The sequence below is a fragment of the Candoia aspera genome, chromosome 1 (genome assembly GCF_035149785.1).
Source record: "Candoia aspera isolate rCanAsp1 chromosome 1, rCanAsp1.hap2, whole genome shotgun sequence".
In the NCBI taxonomy this organism is placed as follows: Eukaryota; Metazoa; Chordata; class Lepidosauria; order Squamata; family Boidae; genus Candoia; species Candoia aspera.
In genome coordinates, this window is record NC_086153.1 from 331,068,385 (window position 1) to 331,084,510 (window position 16,126).

Sequence of the window (16,126 nt, forward strand, 5' to 3'; positions counted from 1 at the left end):
CATGACGCAGGTAGGAAAGGATGGAACTTCCATTGTGATGTCTCTACGTGTTTTGGTGTTGTGGATGCCTACAATACTATCCACTAAAATAACCAGCATAAGTCCTGGGCTGGATTTGAAGTTGGAGAAACACACTGGAAGAGGACACATACAAAATTGAGCACAAATTATCTCACCTTTAATTTATCTTTGATTCAACTGAATTGGAGATAATACATTGAGTTTCCATGTGCCTGTGTCCTAACAGTGAGACACACGCTGAGACGAGTAGTTCTCTAATGTTTATTACTGCTACATAAACAGAATCCTAACAAACGGAATAAGCGTGGGAAAAACCCAGACATATAAACCCCAAAGGCTAAGGCGGGCCTGATCCGTGTCTCTTTGAATGGCTGCTTAATTCCTCAGTACTACGCATGCGCTTTACAGCCTGGATGGGAACCCCCTGCTTGCCATCCTTACTCATGACAGCCTGATAACTAACCTCTATCACATCACAAATTAAAATTCAGGGACAGCTTTTACAGGGGCTTTTAGTGAACTTGTAGATTATGCACTCCCTGCTTTAGACCTTTTCACTGCTAGTTCTGGATTCCTCCATCAGCTCTTTCAAATGCCATTCTTCATCATCTGCTTTATTATAGCTCACCAGCCCTTGTTTCCTGTTCCAAATTGTGTTGCATGGACTAGTGTTATGCAGGTAGTCCTCGCCTAACTACCACAATTGGGACCAGAATTTTGGTTGCTAAGTGCAGCGGTCGTTAAGCAAGTCCAACCCAATTTTATAACTTTTTTGCAACAGTTGTTAAGCAAATTACTGCAGGCATTAAGCGAACCACATGGTCATTAAGCCATCACCTGTTTCCCCATTGATTTTGCTTGCCAGAAGCCAGCTGGGAAGGTCGAAAATGGCGATCATGTGACCACAGGACACTGCAACAGTCATAAATGCAACCAGTTGCCAAGTGCCCAAATTGTGATCACATGACTGCAGGGATGGTATGACAGTCATAAGTGTGAGGACCGGTCTTAAGTCGTTTTTTCCAACACTGTTGTAAGTCCAAACTGTCACTAAATGAATGGTTGTTAAATGAGGACTACCTGTACACTATAAAAGAAGTAGGCACTCTTTAAGCTTGTCTCATTTACATGATGATAGCTCCGGCTATGGAGATCCAAGTGCAAGAGAGACAGATTTAGAATGGATTACCTCTCCGAGCCCATTACTATTTCAGGAATATTTACTCTTCCTACAAGCCTAAGTTTTCAGTAGCTGAATTTAGGTAGGCACACAGACACAATCTACATATCCTAGAGCAACTTCTCAGTTGATCCCGATCTTTCTATCCAGCTCTCCTTAGAAGCAGCTACAGTCCCACCTTTCCAGCGTAATTGGAACGTGATACTGACTCACTCTCCCACCCACCACCATCATTATAGAAACTTTAAGGACTCCCAGAGTTGGGAATTGGGGAACTCATGTCAATGCTGTGTCCGTTGCCACCCTGAGGAGAAACAAGGACATTCCATGATAGCAGTGTAAACGGCAGAATCTATTTTTTTCCACAGTTTATATGAAAATGGGCTCTTTTCATCTTATTCCTCCCTCCCTAGGAACTTTAGCAAGAAGGCAGGGAGGGCCCTTCTGATCACGTTCCCATTTCTACCTAGTTACTCTGTAACTTCCAAAACCATGTTTACACCCAACAGTTCCATACCTCCAGGATGTGTGTGATCTTTTAATAGCAAATGAATTATATGTAAAGTAAGAATTTGGATTGTATATTCCCACTTGGTACAAAACTTTCTCCTCAATTTAACCTGGATCGATAGATGTGGGACAAATTTCCTCAGCTGGTATCTTAGTAACTCATCAAATTCACATGTCCCAAATTCATAGGCAGCAGAGAAAACAAATTATTTTTGGGGGGTACTTCTGCATCTCAGAATTTTATAATGTAGCTTTCCAAAAAGTACAATGAAAAGCAAATACAAAAATGTATGTAAGGAAAGATGGTATGCAAAAAATTAGGCAAAAATTGTATCATCAAAATGTAATTGTTTTAAAATTACAAGTGATGCAGAAACAGAACCAAATTAATTTGTGGCTGAAAAAAAATGAGGAATCAAATTCATATTCATCCATTCCTACATAACATCTTAACACTGAAGTGTTGGGGTTTCACAGCTTTTGTGTGATTGTAAAAAGTATATTGGGGAGAAGAGAAATGCTTGACTCTGCTCCTTTTTTCTGGGTTTGGGGGCAGCTTCTGCACAAACTTAAAGAATGGGGAAGAAGGCAAATTTGCTGCCCCAGTCCAGATCCAAAGGATTACAGCATCAGCTTGGGCTTTTTTCATTGTTATTCTGTGTAAATAAAATAACATTTTTGGAGGATGTCGTTGAATTTTTAAGGTTTCCAATGAGAAAACTTGCATCAATAAATGTAATTTGGATTTTTTTTAAGAAAAAAATGTCTACAAGTGGTTTGTTGTTTCCCACTCAGCAAGCAGAACAATCTGTTATCTTCCCCCAGGGGACCAACTCTTATACTGCTACATAAAACCCAAGATTCAGCTAGGCCAACATCTGGTGGCCAGACACCCGCAGGAAGTGCCCAGGCAGGGAGATCATGTCTTTTTTTTTCTTGTTTGAATCCTAGCAACTCATTTTCAGGTTGAGCAAAGGGGCACTGGTAGATCAGAGCAAGAATAAATTGAGTACAACCTCTGTGTACTACAGGAAAGATCCAGTCAGATCCCCATGGATATTCAAGAAACTCCTTCCATCCTGTTCTAATCACCAAAGGCACACCGTTTCTTAACATTGAAGTTGTGTTTAGCCATCCTAAGATCAGTTTGGCTCAATCAACACACAGGATAGTTGGTATCAACTCCTAGCAACCCAGTGTTTCTCAACCATGGCAACAAAGAAGTGTGGACTTCAATTCCCAGAATTCCCTGGCCACCTGTGAGTTGAAGTCCACACATCTTCAAGTTGCCACGGCTGAAAAACCGCCATAGATAAATCTTCACCAGATGGGTTTTTTCCTAATTGTCATTTACAGGATGTATCACATGAGTTTTCTATAGGCTGTGCAAACCATGGAGATCTGTATACCCAAAAGGGTTAAGGCGGTAGCCTTAACCAACAATGGAAGGTTGGAGGTTGGTATCACAAAGGAACCAAGCCCTCTCATCTTTCTTTTTTCAATGTGTTTATTCTAATCTCAATTAAAAAAAAGGATAGCCAAATCAGTCTAAATTTCTGAGCTAGATGAAGAGATTCAGGAGATGACTATAGTTACATCTTAATATTTCAAACATTCGAGCACTCAAATCAAATTTCATTCATAACAGATAACATAAGAACACAGAAAGGTACATTGCCTGTCCCCAAAACACAGCTTTGCCACTACTTCTACATAAAAATCTAAGTAACCAAATAGAAAAAGCAGGGTGGGGGTGGTCAAGGAGGCAGACAGTCCAAGTTCTAAGTCTGGTCTGGTTGCCATGCAATGTTGGCTAGCAATGGGACATGGCTGTGAGCTTCTAATTTTGCAGGTCAACTAAGCAGCTGTGGGCATTGGGGTCTGGGTGGCTGTTGCTTTTGATGGGACCCACAAAGCCATTCATGTGGGGGGCTGCCTTTTTAGGAGCAGCTGGCCAAGCTGGGGGCACGGTGGACAGGACCCGCTTTGCACAGCCCCACGGTCTCTGGGTCTTGTATTCCAGCTGCATGTGGTTTTGAGGCGGGAGCCCCACACAGGCCCTGTGGAAGGGAGGAAAGAGCCAGCAGGTTAGCGCATCTTGCTTGCAAGCAGTCCCCCCCACTGCAAAAAAAATAGTCTTAAGTCTTCCTGCATGTTAATAAGCCTCAGTCAAAAGGAGACAGAGGCTTATAACATGAAGAAAAGGGGCATTCTCCTGCTTGTAAGGCTCAAGGGGAACCATGAACTAAACCTCTTGGCCGAGAGATCTACAACAGAGGAGTAACGCAAGCTTTAAGGAACATTGCCATAAAACAGAGTGCCTTCTGGCTTTTCAGAAAGAGTTGGGTAAGTTCATGGAAGTGGGTCTACAAGCAGCTAGTAACCATGGCGGCTAGACAAAATCTTCGGGTGGAGGGAGCCTATCTTCAAGTATCAGGCCCTTGGGGAAAACAGAATGGTGGTTGTCTATCCAGCTAGAAATACATGGGAGCAGAGTGCTACATTTCAAGCTAAAGTTAATGGATTTAGGGGATAGTGGAGGGCCTGAAAAGGGAGAAACCTGAGAACACGAAGAAATGCACAGGGTTACCATGGTGACTCAAACCCAGTTCTCAGCAGGCCCAGTCAAAAAGCAATGCAGGAGTTGCTATGGTTACCTTCACAACTCATCCTGGCAAGGAGGTTAAAAGATGCAGGGTAGAGAGGAAAATGTGCGCATGGTAGCAAAGGGCAGCTGGGACTGAATCCCTGTAACCAGAGTCCTGGTGCGCCTTTCACAACCTTGAGGGTTTAATTAAGCCTCAACAACTAGCCTAAAAATATGCCAGATTATGAAACCATGCATACAGCACAAATGGAGTGGCAGACAGAAGAAGATTTCCACTGTGACACAAAGCCATGATAGAACTGGTTGCTGCCAAGTTATGGGATGGTTATCCAAGCGGGTTGCGGTTACCTGAACAGGTTCTCGATGGCAGCCCGTTGGCGGAAGAGGGCGTTGACCACTGGGGCGCCTTCAGGGACAAGGGGAGCCTTGCAGAGGAAGCTCAAAAGGGACAAGACACTGTGAAGGGGCTCCGGCTTGGCGTCTCCTACGCCCACTTGGATCCGTTGGCAGAGCTCAGCCAGGATGACCAAGTCCAAGATTATGGGAGCAGCCAGTAATGAATCCTGCAGAAGGAATCAGGAACGCAACGTGGAAGGTTGACCCAACGTGATCAACTTCATCCCCAGGTGCAGGAATTCGCACCAATTTCCTCAATTCAGAACTGGCAGTTATTCCCTGCCTGTGGGCTAAGCAAGAAATGGGACACTACCTCCACCCCTCACCCCTTCCAATCCCTTGAATGGGGATGCTGGAGGAAAAAAACCCATAATCACCTCCAATGTAGGGTTTCCAGAACATGTCTGCGTCACATGGAACCCTACAGCTTTTCACCCACCTCGCACATATTGTGAATGACGATGGTGTTGGTTCCCCCCAAAGCGATCTCTGAAGTGTATTCATCTAGTGCCCGCTTGCTGTCACCAGTGTAGGGCACATACTTGATCACCACCTGTCCAGGGAGTGTGCAGTGGTGTCTATGAGCAAGCAACAAGTAAATAATCCCTTGCAGCCAAAAAAGATGAGCACCTCCCATGTGCGCACACATACCACCTACAGGCTGGCACGCTATTGTGCCCCAAACCACACCACCGCCTCCCACTCACGCAGTGATCCGGCTGTTCCCCTGGCCTGTACAGGACAGCGTTCGACTGCACCATGTCGTCCACCACACTGCTCTTGGAAATTTCCTTGGCACGGAACTGAGCCGGCGCAGACAGGTTCCTCCCATCATTATTGCCCAAGTGGTTGTAGCTAACAATAGAGACTGGCTGTAAGAAAGGGAAGACAGTGTTTGTAGAAAACCCAAGGCTTCTAGTCCTTATTCTGAGCTTCTGGAAAAAGCGGAAAGAGTGTCTGCTGCTCCAATCATATGCCTATGGCAAAGCAACAACTCTACTTACTCTCATGCCAACTGAGCTCAGTTTGGGAGATTAGATCCCTATGTTCATCTTTGGAACAGTGGTGCTTGCAGTGGCATCTTGAGGTCACGTTACAGAGCCAGATTAGGATTAGGATTAATCCTGCACGTAGGTTTTAATGAAGGGGTAGCAGAGGCCAGAGATCTCCCCTGGTCATTTGCAGACTTTTTCGTTAATCTTTCTCCCGCTCTTCTACTATTCCTGAATTTCACTTACTAAAAGGCAAAGGTTCCCATCTCAGATCCAGCATCAGTGTCTAAGCCAACCTGCCTTGAAACAATCCCTTCCAGATGTGTTGGCCTATCATGGCCATCATCCCCAAACTCAGCCAAAGGGCAATATGACTGCAGAGGATGGGAATGATAATCCAATGCATCAGGAAGGCGGCATCATGGAAATAATTGTCCATAGTCAACCATCCTTTATAAGCCACTACTTTTAGATTTGTTCTATCTGAAATTGGCATTAATTTAAGAACCTTTTGGGGGGTCCTGAAGTTCACACACCATTTGAACTACAAAATATTGCAGCAGCAAGGATCAATGGTGCTTAGCACTGTGCAAAACATAATGATCATGGAGTTTCCCATTTTTTTACTCTGGTCCTACGGAACAGAATTCTTGCTGGTTTTGTGATATGAAAATATGCAAAATGCAGAGATCACACTAAAGTTACAGCAAGGGTGGAAAAATCTACACCGCCTCCATATGTTTGAAAACTATTGTTCCCAGCATCCCTCACCATAAGCCATGCTGGCTGGGGTTGCTGGGAGCTGAAATTCCACTACCTCTGAGAGGCCACATATTGCCCAATCTTCAAGCACAACCAGAAAGTCAAAGGCCATGTCCCATCCCACTGTCATCACTCACCTTAATACCAGAGCTGATGAGGAAGTCCACCAGGACCGACTTGAGCTTTGTCTGACCAGATTTGAAATCGTCTCCAGCTATAAAGACCCCCTGCTGGATAGCAAGTTCAATAACTCCAGGTACAAAAGTGTTTTGGGGAGAGCCATTGATGTAGGCACAACCTTCCAGGATGCTTGCCACAGCAAAGAGTGTAGAAGGAGAGACCTCCAGGCCAGACTGGAGAAAAACATCAAGAGGTCAGTTGGTCAGGAGGCTGAAAGACAGAGAGACCTCCTCTTCTGCCTTCCACCCCAGAGACCCACATCTTCAGTAAAATATTCATCCCTGCAGTTGTTGGAATGTCTGTAAGTTAGGGCAGACAAGATAGAACAGGGGAGTGGCTGTTGGAGAAAGGAGAACTGAGATACAATTTTGAGGGCAGGATTGCTGGTTCACATATTGTATCAAGCCACGGTACAAGCAAACTAGAATTGGCTGGGTTCAAGGTCGAACCATGAGCCATGGTTTATCAACTACAGTGGCTGGGTTCCCTTACCACACTAAAACCAAAACACATGAATATGATGTTTATAAACCTAAGAAAAGTGAGGAATATGAACCTTTTTGATGAAACTAGAAAGTTCTAGTATAATTTCAAATGCTCAGGTTGTCTGGGGATACTGGAAATGTAATACCAACAAATCTGGAAAAAACTGGACAAGGCTGCACAAGGTAATCACAGTTAATTAAACCCTCTTCCTCAACCTTTGCTACAAGTTTGTTTCCTTAAAACTGTAAGCTGTTATATCTTCTGTCTGCAAAATTTTAATTATATACCACAGCTAAAAATTAAAGTGGGTGATATTTGGTGCATACCTACACCGCAATTATAAGTTGGTGTTTCAAAGCATTTTAACCTTCCTGGCATAGCCAAATGACTGAGAAAAGATATGAAGATACTGAGTTCTTTCATTAAAAGTCTAGCTCATTTGTTGTGTGTGACTGGGGCTGATGAGGTAGGAGAAGAGGGGTCCACCAAGTAAGAATAATGAGTTTTAAATTGGTTTAGATTTGCAACACTTAGGTGCCTAGTCTCAGTCCTACATCTCTTTAAAAAAAATTAAGCTCAAGTTAAAGAAAAGGAAAATCCATTTGAGGAACAAGAAGAGTCAGCACTGGATGAAAGAAGGAAAGAGACATATGCACCCATATCTCACCTCAATAGCTTGGAGTAAATTGCTGGCTGTATCATTCACTCCAGGCTGGATTTCACAGAAGCGCTCAGTGTTGGCCGTCCAGAGGACAATCACCTTCTCCACTCCACTGGAATTCTTGAAGTCCTGGATATCGTGGCGGATCTGAGCTATCTTTGGAGGAGCATAAGGTGAAGAACATGTGTAAGTTAAATGTCAGATTCTAACAAGTAAATGAGCAGTTGGATTGCTGCTGCTTGCAAAGAACTCATTCCAGAAAAAAAGGAAAACAAATCATACCAGATTCCTAATCAAGACAATTAAGCCAAGCTTTCTAAATATATCCTGGATGCATTACAAACAACTTCCCATCAATTTGGGTCCAAATAAGCAGGATCTAAACTGAGAAACTGCCAGTTCAAATGTCCCAACAGCCTTCAGTAAGCCACTCTTCCCCGCATCTGAAATAAGAGGATAACATCCAGACTGCGTAAGATAATATGCACTGTATACTGCCCACTTGGGAAAATCCCTGGATAAAAGTAAATAAATTGGGATTTAACTAATCTAGGCAATTTAGATTATATATAGTACTGCTGTAACATTAACATCCTCAATTTTTTAATTTCTGTTCAGTGCCTAACAATTTAAGGCACTGCCAACAATGCCAACAATTTCCAAGCAAGTAACTCCAGCAGCAACTGATGAGAAAGGCCTCTTATTGAGATGGGACCACAGAGACTGCCTGAAAACCGGTGGAGGTGATATTAGGCTAGATGGCCTCAGGCAGCTTCCTGGTTTAATGAACGAAGATTTAGCCAGCTACGTTCTTCCCCTGGAGCATCAGGGCTTGTATACCACTGAAGGCTGGCAGACATGCCAAGTTTAATGTCCAAGAGCTTCAGGAAAAAGGATCTGTAAGGTGAGAAAAACTCAAGAGTTCTTGATCTGCTTTGCAGGCTCATTGAAATCACGCATAACTCCACAGTAGAGCATCTCTAGGAGAGCCAGTTTGGTGTAGGGGTTAAGGCACTGGGCTAGAAACCAGGAGACTGTGAGTTCTAGTCCCACCTTAGGCACAAAGCCAGCTGAGTGACCTTGGGCCAGTCACTCTCTCTCAGCCCTAGGAAGGAGGCAATGGCAAACCACTTCTGAAAATCTTGCCAAGAAAACTGCAGGGACTTCTCCAGGCAGTCGCCAGGAGTCAAAAACTGACTTGAAGGCATCCCCCGCCCCCAAAAAAGCATCTTATGCAGGCCAAGAAAGTCAGCTTCATTTAATGGTTACAGCACTGGACAGAGCAGGAAAATTCCATGCCTTAGGCATGGAAGCCAGGTCGGTGACTTTGGGCCAGTCAGCCCTGGAAAAATGCTCCCATGAAAATTGCATGGACTTGTCCATCAAGACTCGAAGTGGGGCACCTGCAGGCTGAACAGAAACGCAAAAGCTGATGTCTAAGGAATCACATCTATCTCCCACAAAGCCTTGAAGGAAGTGCCCCAAGCACACTTCCCAAAATTGCTATTCAAAATACCAAATGGTATTCTTAGTGCAGAAATAATCATATGAACTCTATTTAATTTAAATTCAGTTTTGACTTTAATCCAAACTAGTGTAGTTTTCAAGCCTGGCCCTGCCTATTTAAGGAGCCAGGCTCTTGGCACCCCAATGGAAGACCAAATGTGGATCTCATCTCAAAAAGATGTAGATTAGAAAGGCTCTTTTCAAAACAGACCTCTGTTAACTACTGCAAGAATGAACACAGAGCTAGATGGATCAAGGATCGGACTTTGGGTAACTTTACACCTTACCTTTGCACCTTCTACTCACCTGCTCAGCCTTGTTCCCGGTCAGAACATTGTCAGCCCGGTCCCCCTGATTGGCAGCAATGAACTCAGGGATGTAGATGGAAGGCCGGGGCCTCAGGCCTATCATGTGGGGACGGAGCTGCTCTTGAAGGGGCCAGTCCAAGACCTGGGCCCTGCGCATGGCATCAGCCAAATTCATGGAAGAGATGTCCCAGCCTAGCAGGATGGGAAAAAAGGCGAACCTTTTAAGAGCAAGCATCACCAATACGAAGCCATCCCAACCTCTGTATCAGTGTTGCTCAACCTCGGTAACTTTAAGACAGGTGGACTTCAACTCCCAGAATTCCCCAGCCAGCAAACTGGGAATGTCTTGAAAGTTACCAAAGTTGAGAAATACTGCTCATGAAAAACATGTTAAGAAGGCACAACAAAGCTGCTTCCAAAATTTGGGCATTAATTCTCAGGCCAATTCACAACATGACCTTCTTCCAATTTTTTTCTTTAATTTGACTGATCTCCCAATTAAAGTTTGAAGCTTTAATAAGAAGGCAAGCAGACCCCCTTCCCTTGACTTTTTGTTTTTGTTTGCAAACCAGCACTTACCATCAAAGACTATGTCATTAGGATGTACCATTGGGAGCATATCACGGAAAGGAACATAAACGTCTCCGGAGGGACCACTCCCCAGACATACTGTGGATGCTTGTAAGAGAGAGCCATAGTAGTTGGCGTGCTGAGGGGCAGAAATGGGAGACCTGGCATCAGTATGGGCAAAATGGGTGAAGCATTCAATGCAACTGCCTAATGATCTTTTCCAGTAGCAGAAGAAGTATCAACCATTTGCTTTTTATATTAATTTTTAGAAGCCTAGAGTTGGAAGGGCTGCCACTGACTCCAACCTGCTCCTAAGGGCTAGAATCCAAATTAAAGCATCCCAGATATACTTTAATTTGGCCTTCTAACCTCCATTTGAACACATCTAAGGAAAAACCCATCATCTCTCTGGATACAGGTAGTCCTCGCTTAATGACCATCCATTTAACGAAGGTTTGGAAATATGACAGGGCTAAAAAAAGTTACTTACAGCCCGTCCTCAAAGTTATGACCGTTGCACCACCCTCGTGGTCACATGATCGCAATTTGGGCGCTTGGCAACCGGCTCACATTTGCAACTGTTTGCAGTGTCCCGCAGTCACGTGATCATGATTTGCGACCTTCCCAACTGGCTTCCAACCCAAACAATCAATTGGAAATGGTTGATTCGCTTTACGATCGTGGTGACCTGCTTTGCACCTGCTGCAAAAATGGTCATAAAATTGGGTCCAGTCACATGGTGCCTCACTTAATGACCGCATCACTTAGCAACCAAAATTCTTGTCCCTACTCTGGTCGTTAAGCAAGGACTACCTGTAATTGTTCCCACTACTAAATAGGCATTATTCTTACGAAGTTTTAGGAAGCTCTTACTGTTAGGGAAATGAACTATGGTCCTTTCATCTCCAGTTCAAAAGATTCAGTGCAATTGATGAGAATAATCCTAATATTGCTTGAGACACTGGAGAACTTGCTTGTCTCATCCAGGACAGGTGGGGAGCACAGTTGGACAGAATTTTTTGTCCAGCATCAGGACCACCAGGTTATACACATTTTTTTGTGTGTGCATGCCTTTGAGTCAATACTGACTCCTGGCGACTACCTGGACAAGACCCTGCAGTTTTCTTGGCAAGGTTTTTCAGAAGTGGTTTGCCCTTGCCTCCTTCCCAGGGCTGAGAGAGCAACTGGCCCAAGGTCACCCAGCTGGCTTCATGCCTAAGGCGGGACTAGAACTCATGGACCCTTGGTTTCTAGCGCCTTAACCACTAGACCAAACTGGTTCTCATACACACTTTCAGAGTCATTTGCTTACAAAAAAAAAGTTAATGGGAAGGTGCCTGGTCCCCACTTGCCTACTAAGGCATCACCTCATATGTGAACATCATACCCTATTACTTCCCACTGTCTAAATTATGATCACTGATGTCTTTCAAATCATGTTTCAGCAACAAATTTAAGAGGGGATCTTTATTTCCACCCCTTCCCCATAAAATTAGGATTCTTCCACTGTCCAGGCAAGGATTTACTTAGAACCCATGAATATTAGAGAGGTGATTTGTTAATATGCAACACATTTGTATTTTCACCTTTAAAGACATCCTATCAGCTTCCCACTTTCCCTGCTAATCATAAAAATACAGAAACATTCCTTTATATAAAATGGTTTTTTAAAAAGCATATAAAATTCTAATATACAAAATTCTGACTCCCTTCCTGAAAGGAAGGAATGGTGCAGATGGATTTATATATAGGAAGACCCATCTATTTCTTCACTCTGGTATTTACTAGGAGGGAGAGAAGACGTTCCCAAACTTCTTGAACTCAAATTTTTGAGCTATAAAAACTAAGTATTTTTTTAAAAACCTCTCATTAAAATTGAGTATTAGTCACCCCAACACAAGGGTAGGATATTTTACCAGTCCTATTAAAAGCTGCTTATGAGACCTGGTAGAATATCTGATAATGTCTATGTTTGGTTTGGAGAACCCTCTCACCAGGTGAAAGACAAGCTAAATCCTCTTTAGACTTTGCAGACTATAAACCAGTTTTCTTGCTCACAATTTAAATCCCTTGCAGAGAAAATGACACAGACAACCAAGAATCTGAATGTCTCACTCACCTTTTGACCCCTCTTGGTCATCCAGGAGAGACCCAGCCTATTGGCCAAAACAGCAGCAGTCACCGTTGACCCATTGTTTCCCCCCCAGCCAACAAGCATCACACCCAGCTTGGGGACCTGCAGGCCTGTGCGGAAAGTGACGTCAGTAGAGAATGGTTTGACCTGTGGAAACACCCCACCGTAGAAACCTTATGAGATCAGAAGCTCAGTGAGGGTGGCAGGGCTCAGCAAGTTATGCTAACTCCAAAACAGAAAGTCATTCTCACCGACCCATTTGCCATTATTTAGGGCAGTGTTTCTCAACCTTGGCAACGTTAAGGTGTGCAGACTTCAACTCCCAGAATTCCCCAGCCAGCCAAGGTTGAGAAACACTGATTTAGGGGAATAATTAGAATAACAGCTCAAAGTTCCAGTGGATCAGAGGATGCTTCATACTTAATCCTGGCAGCAGATTCTCCCTCACTCACCCAAATTCTCTTCTCCTAGCCCACAAAGCTCCCACACTCGAACAACGCTTAGGATGGTGCAGAGAGTGCTTAACTCAGCTAGTTGAGCCATCTGCTTCCACTTAGAAATGATACTTGCAGGTTTTATTGTAGTCAGGTTAGCTGAGGCATCAAAAGGATGGCAGAACAAGTTCCCAGTTGGCCTTTGTTGCTGCTCTGCAATCTTCTTCTCCCCTTAGGGCTCCTAATCTACCTCCAAGACCTCTTCCCAAGTTCTGTTCTGCTCCAAGAAACAATCCCGTCCTCAGGGTCAGTATAAAACTCCACCCGCTCCTCGCCAAACAGACCACTCCCCCTATGTCAGAGAAACCAACTTACGAGCATTCCAAGAGTTGGATTTCCCAAGCAATTGGAATGTCTGCAAGCTTTCTGAATTAGGAGCTTAACCTTCATAAACAGTGGGCAACACAGAGGCCTAAAGCCAGTAAGTGAAAGAAAACAGGCCAGGTAACATTCAGGCCTCTTTAGCTTTCCGCTAAACTGCCCAGAGTCCCCTTTTTGGGAGAGATGGGCAGTGATAGAAATTAGATAGATGATAGATAGATAGATAGATATCTACCTTTGGCATCATCTGTTTTCACAGATTAAATCATCGTGCTAGACATTCATAAATTAGTCCCTCTGATTGATTGATTGATAGATAGATAAATAGATAGATAGATAGATAGATAGATAGATAGATCTCTGCGCTTTCCACTGAACTACTCTGGGGTCACCTAGCTTCTTATTCTATTTCTCAGCCAGTTGTCTAGTCTTCATGCTTCTTATAGGCATTTTCTTCCTGAACCCCCTATCTTGGCTTCATGGTTCTCAAGATCTTTTTCCAGGCTTCTGCCGGCTCAATGGACACTTCTGAATCTGGAATCCTTGTAAACTTTTTTTTTTAATCTGTTCAATCATGTCCGATTCTCAGAGACTGCCTGGGCAAGTCCCTGAAGTCTTCTTGGCAAGGTTTTTCAGAGGTGGTTTGCCATTGCCTGCTTCCTAGGGCTGAGACAGAGTGACTGGCCCAAGGTCACCCAGCTGGCTTCATGCCTGAGGCAGAACTAGAACTCACAGTCTCCCAGTTTCTAGCCCGATACCTTAACCACTACACCAAACCAACTCTCAAAAACCTCTAATCCCAGCCTAGCTTTAGCTTCTTCCCCACAAACTGGACTGCATGTATTCCTAACCCTTTGCTCCTTGGGTTCAGACAAACATTCCCTGTTCACACACTCCTGAGCCTTTCATTGCAGGTCTTACTGGCCCCAGAAGGGGTGCCCCACCTGAAAAAATCAGCTGCCTTCCTCTTTACCCATCTTTGATTCACAGGTGGTGACTTTATTTCCTTTGGGTCTTAAGACAGTGTAAGATCCACTTAAAAGCTCTAAAAGCTGCTGGAGGATTTTTTAATTTTGTACCACTCTGTTTATATTCAGACACCTAGGATAGGCAACCCCTGGTGGGGTCCAGGAGGCGGGCCTTCTCTGCAGTGGTGCCTGCCCTCTGGAACATTCTGCCCCTGGAGGTGAGACAGGCCCTTTTGCTCCCAGCCTTCCAGAAGAATTTGAAGACCTGGTTCTGCCGCCTCGCCTGGGATGGGCAGGACAATAGTTCTTCCTGGGGGTGACTGGTGCTATAGAGCCCTCCCCATTGAACTACATCCTATCGCTACTTGGATTTTATACCTCTTTTTAATTTATATTTGGCTGTTTCTATTGTATTTTCTATGTTTATGGTTTTAATTGTCAATTTTACTGTAAACCGCCCAGAGTCCCCCTTTTGGGGGAGATGGGTGGTGACAAAAATTTGAAAAATAAATAAATAAAACTAACTGTCGCAGTCTGAATTCTTCTTTACAATTCCTGCCAGCCACCAATTCTCTTTTCCAGACTATTCTCTACCATCTTCTGTCTGCTTTTCCAGCCACACCACCACTGGTCAACTGTTACCTGCTCCATTCTCACTGGATAGGGTTGGGGATTTTCCTCCTAAAATACTTCGCATTTCTGCAAACTGTGAAGTTCAGCAGAGCTTGTCAGTATTACCTTCTAACAGTGGTGCTGTTTGGGCATGTAACAACTCAGAGAACTTATTGCTGTTATCATCCTCTGCTTTTGCTATTAGTTTCCCCTCCCAGTGCCCTCCATATGTGTTGGACTTTCTCTCATAATCCCCCACCTATCACTGGCCAAAGCACTGGCCAAAACTGACTTTAACTTTGTATTTCCCTATTGGGACCACAAATTACTTTGATTTTTTTTTTAACAGAGAAAAGGCTACATATGCACAGACATATGCAGCCTATCACAAAACCTAGTAATTTAAGTAGTAACCAGGAAAGCAGAAAGAAGAAAAAACATACTTTGGGTACCCATCTTAGCCTTTACCAACGTCCACACCCCCTTTTTCTTCAATCCACTCTCTCCAAGCCACTGCTCCCCCACCTTACCTTGGTGACACCATTCTCCTGGCAGACCTGTACTGTGCCATAGGTGTACTTGGCCTCAATGAAATCCTGAGTGTACTTCACATCTGGGCTGTCCACTAGAAATGAAGTTGCCATGTTTGTACTGGACCAGGAAGGATGGAAACAACGGAGTTAGCCAGAAGCCATGGAACCTTTCCCCTCGAGTTAAAATTGGACACTATGAGTGAGTTACTATTCTGTTCAGCTGGAAAGGCAGAACATCTCCCTAGGACAGGCAGCTTACACAACCCCTTTGCTGAGAAGGACTAAATGGCTAAACAAGGAGCCTGCCTTGGCGCAGGCTGCTTAGAAGGCCTTCACAGCAACTCATACAGACACACAACAGGCACACTCTTCTCTATTGACGTCAGACTTTTAAAAACTGGATTATTTCTTAGGATATGCAGCTTATACATAATAGGTGTTAAAAAAAACCCTCTAAACTCCCAGAATGGACTGGGAAAGGTTAACCCAGAGTTTCTGAACCTTGGCAACTTTGAGAAGTGTGGATTTCAATTCCCAGAATTCCCCAACCAGCATATGAAGTCCACACATCTTAAACTTGCCAAGGTTCAGAAACTCTGGGTTAAAGGGAGGCAGGTCAGGGGACATTGGGGGTCTTCGGGAAGGGGGAGTGTCTAATGCAGGTGGGGGCGGAACCCCTAAGGGGGAAATGCAAAGCAGAACTGCCACCGAGATCCCCGCCTGCATTTTCTAGTACCGCCGGCTGGCTTTCCTTGCGAACCCAAGCGGAGAATGGAGGGCCCGGTTCGGCTCCCTCCCCAACCTCCTTTCCACAGTCACTAGACGGTCACTCCTTTCCTTTCAAACCGGGCGGCCAGGTCGCCGCCAAGGTGGGAGCCCCGCGA

The 16,126-nt window shown here is 44.3% G+C and overlaps 1 protein-coding gene across 1 annotated transcript; it reads right to left on the minus strand.

Annotated features, from left to right (window-relative positions):
- Nucleotides 1–3,047: 3,047 nt before the first annotated feature.
- On the minus strand, nt 3,048–15,381 carry ISYNA1 (inositol-3-phosphate synthase 1). Its single transcript, XM_063290691.1, has 10 exons — nt 15,240–15,381; nt 12,300–12,461; nt 10,190–10,319; nt 9,609–9,802; nt 7,803–7,952; nt 6,607–6,822; nt 5,423–5,587; nt 5,155–5,268; nt 4,668–4,882; nt 3,048–3,771 (listed from the first exon to the last, which is right to left on the minus strand). Exons 1-10 carry the CDS (start codon nt 15,351–15,353, stop codon nt 3,552–3,554), a joined length of 1,680 nt encoding a protein of 559 aa, XP_063146761.1. The 5' UTR covers nt 15,354–15,381; the 3' UTR covers nt 3,048–3,551.
- Between the last annotated feature and the right edge of the window lie 745 nt (nt 15,382–16,126).

Excerpts from the sequence above, each read along its gene's own strand:
- ISYNA1 (XM_063290691.1), bottom strand. The coding sequence starts at position 15,353 with ATGGCAACTTCATTTCTAGTGGACAGCCCAGATGTGAAGTACACTCAG. Across the intron at positions 12,462-15,239 it reads AGGAGAATGGTGTCACCAAG|GTCAAACCATTCTCTACTGA; the intron begins GTAAGGTGGGGG and ends GTGTTTCCACAG. Across the intron at positions 7,953-9,608 it reads CCGGGAACAAGGCTGAGCAG|ATAGCTCAGATCCGCCACGA; the intron begins GTGAGTAGAAGG and ends GCTCCTCCAAAG.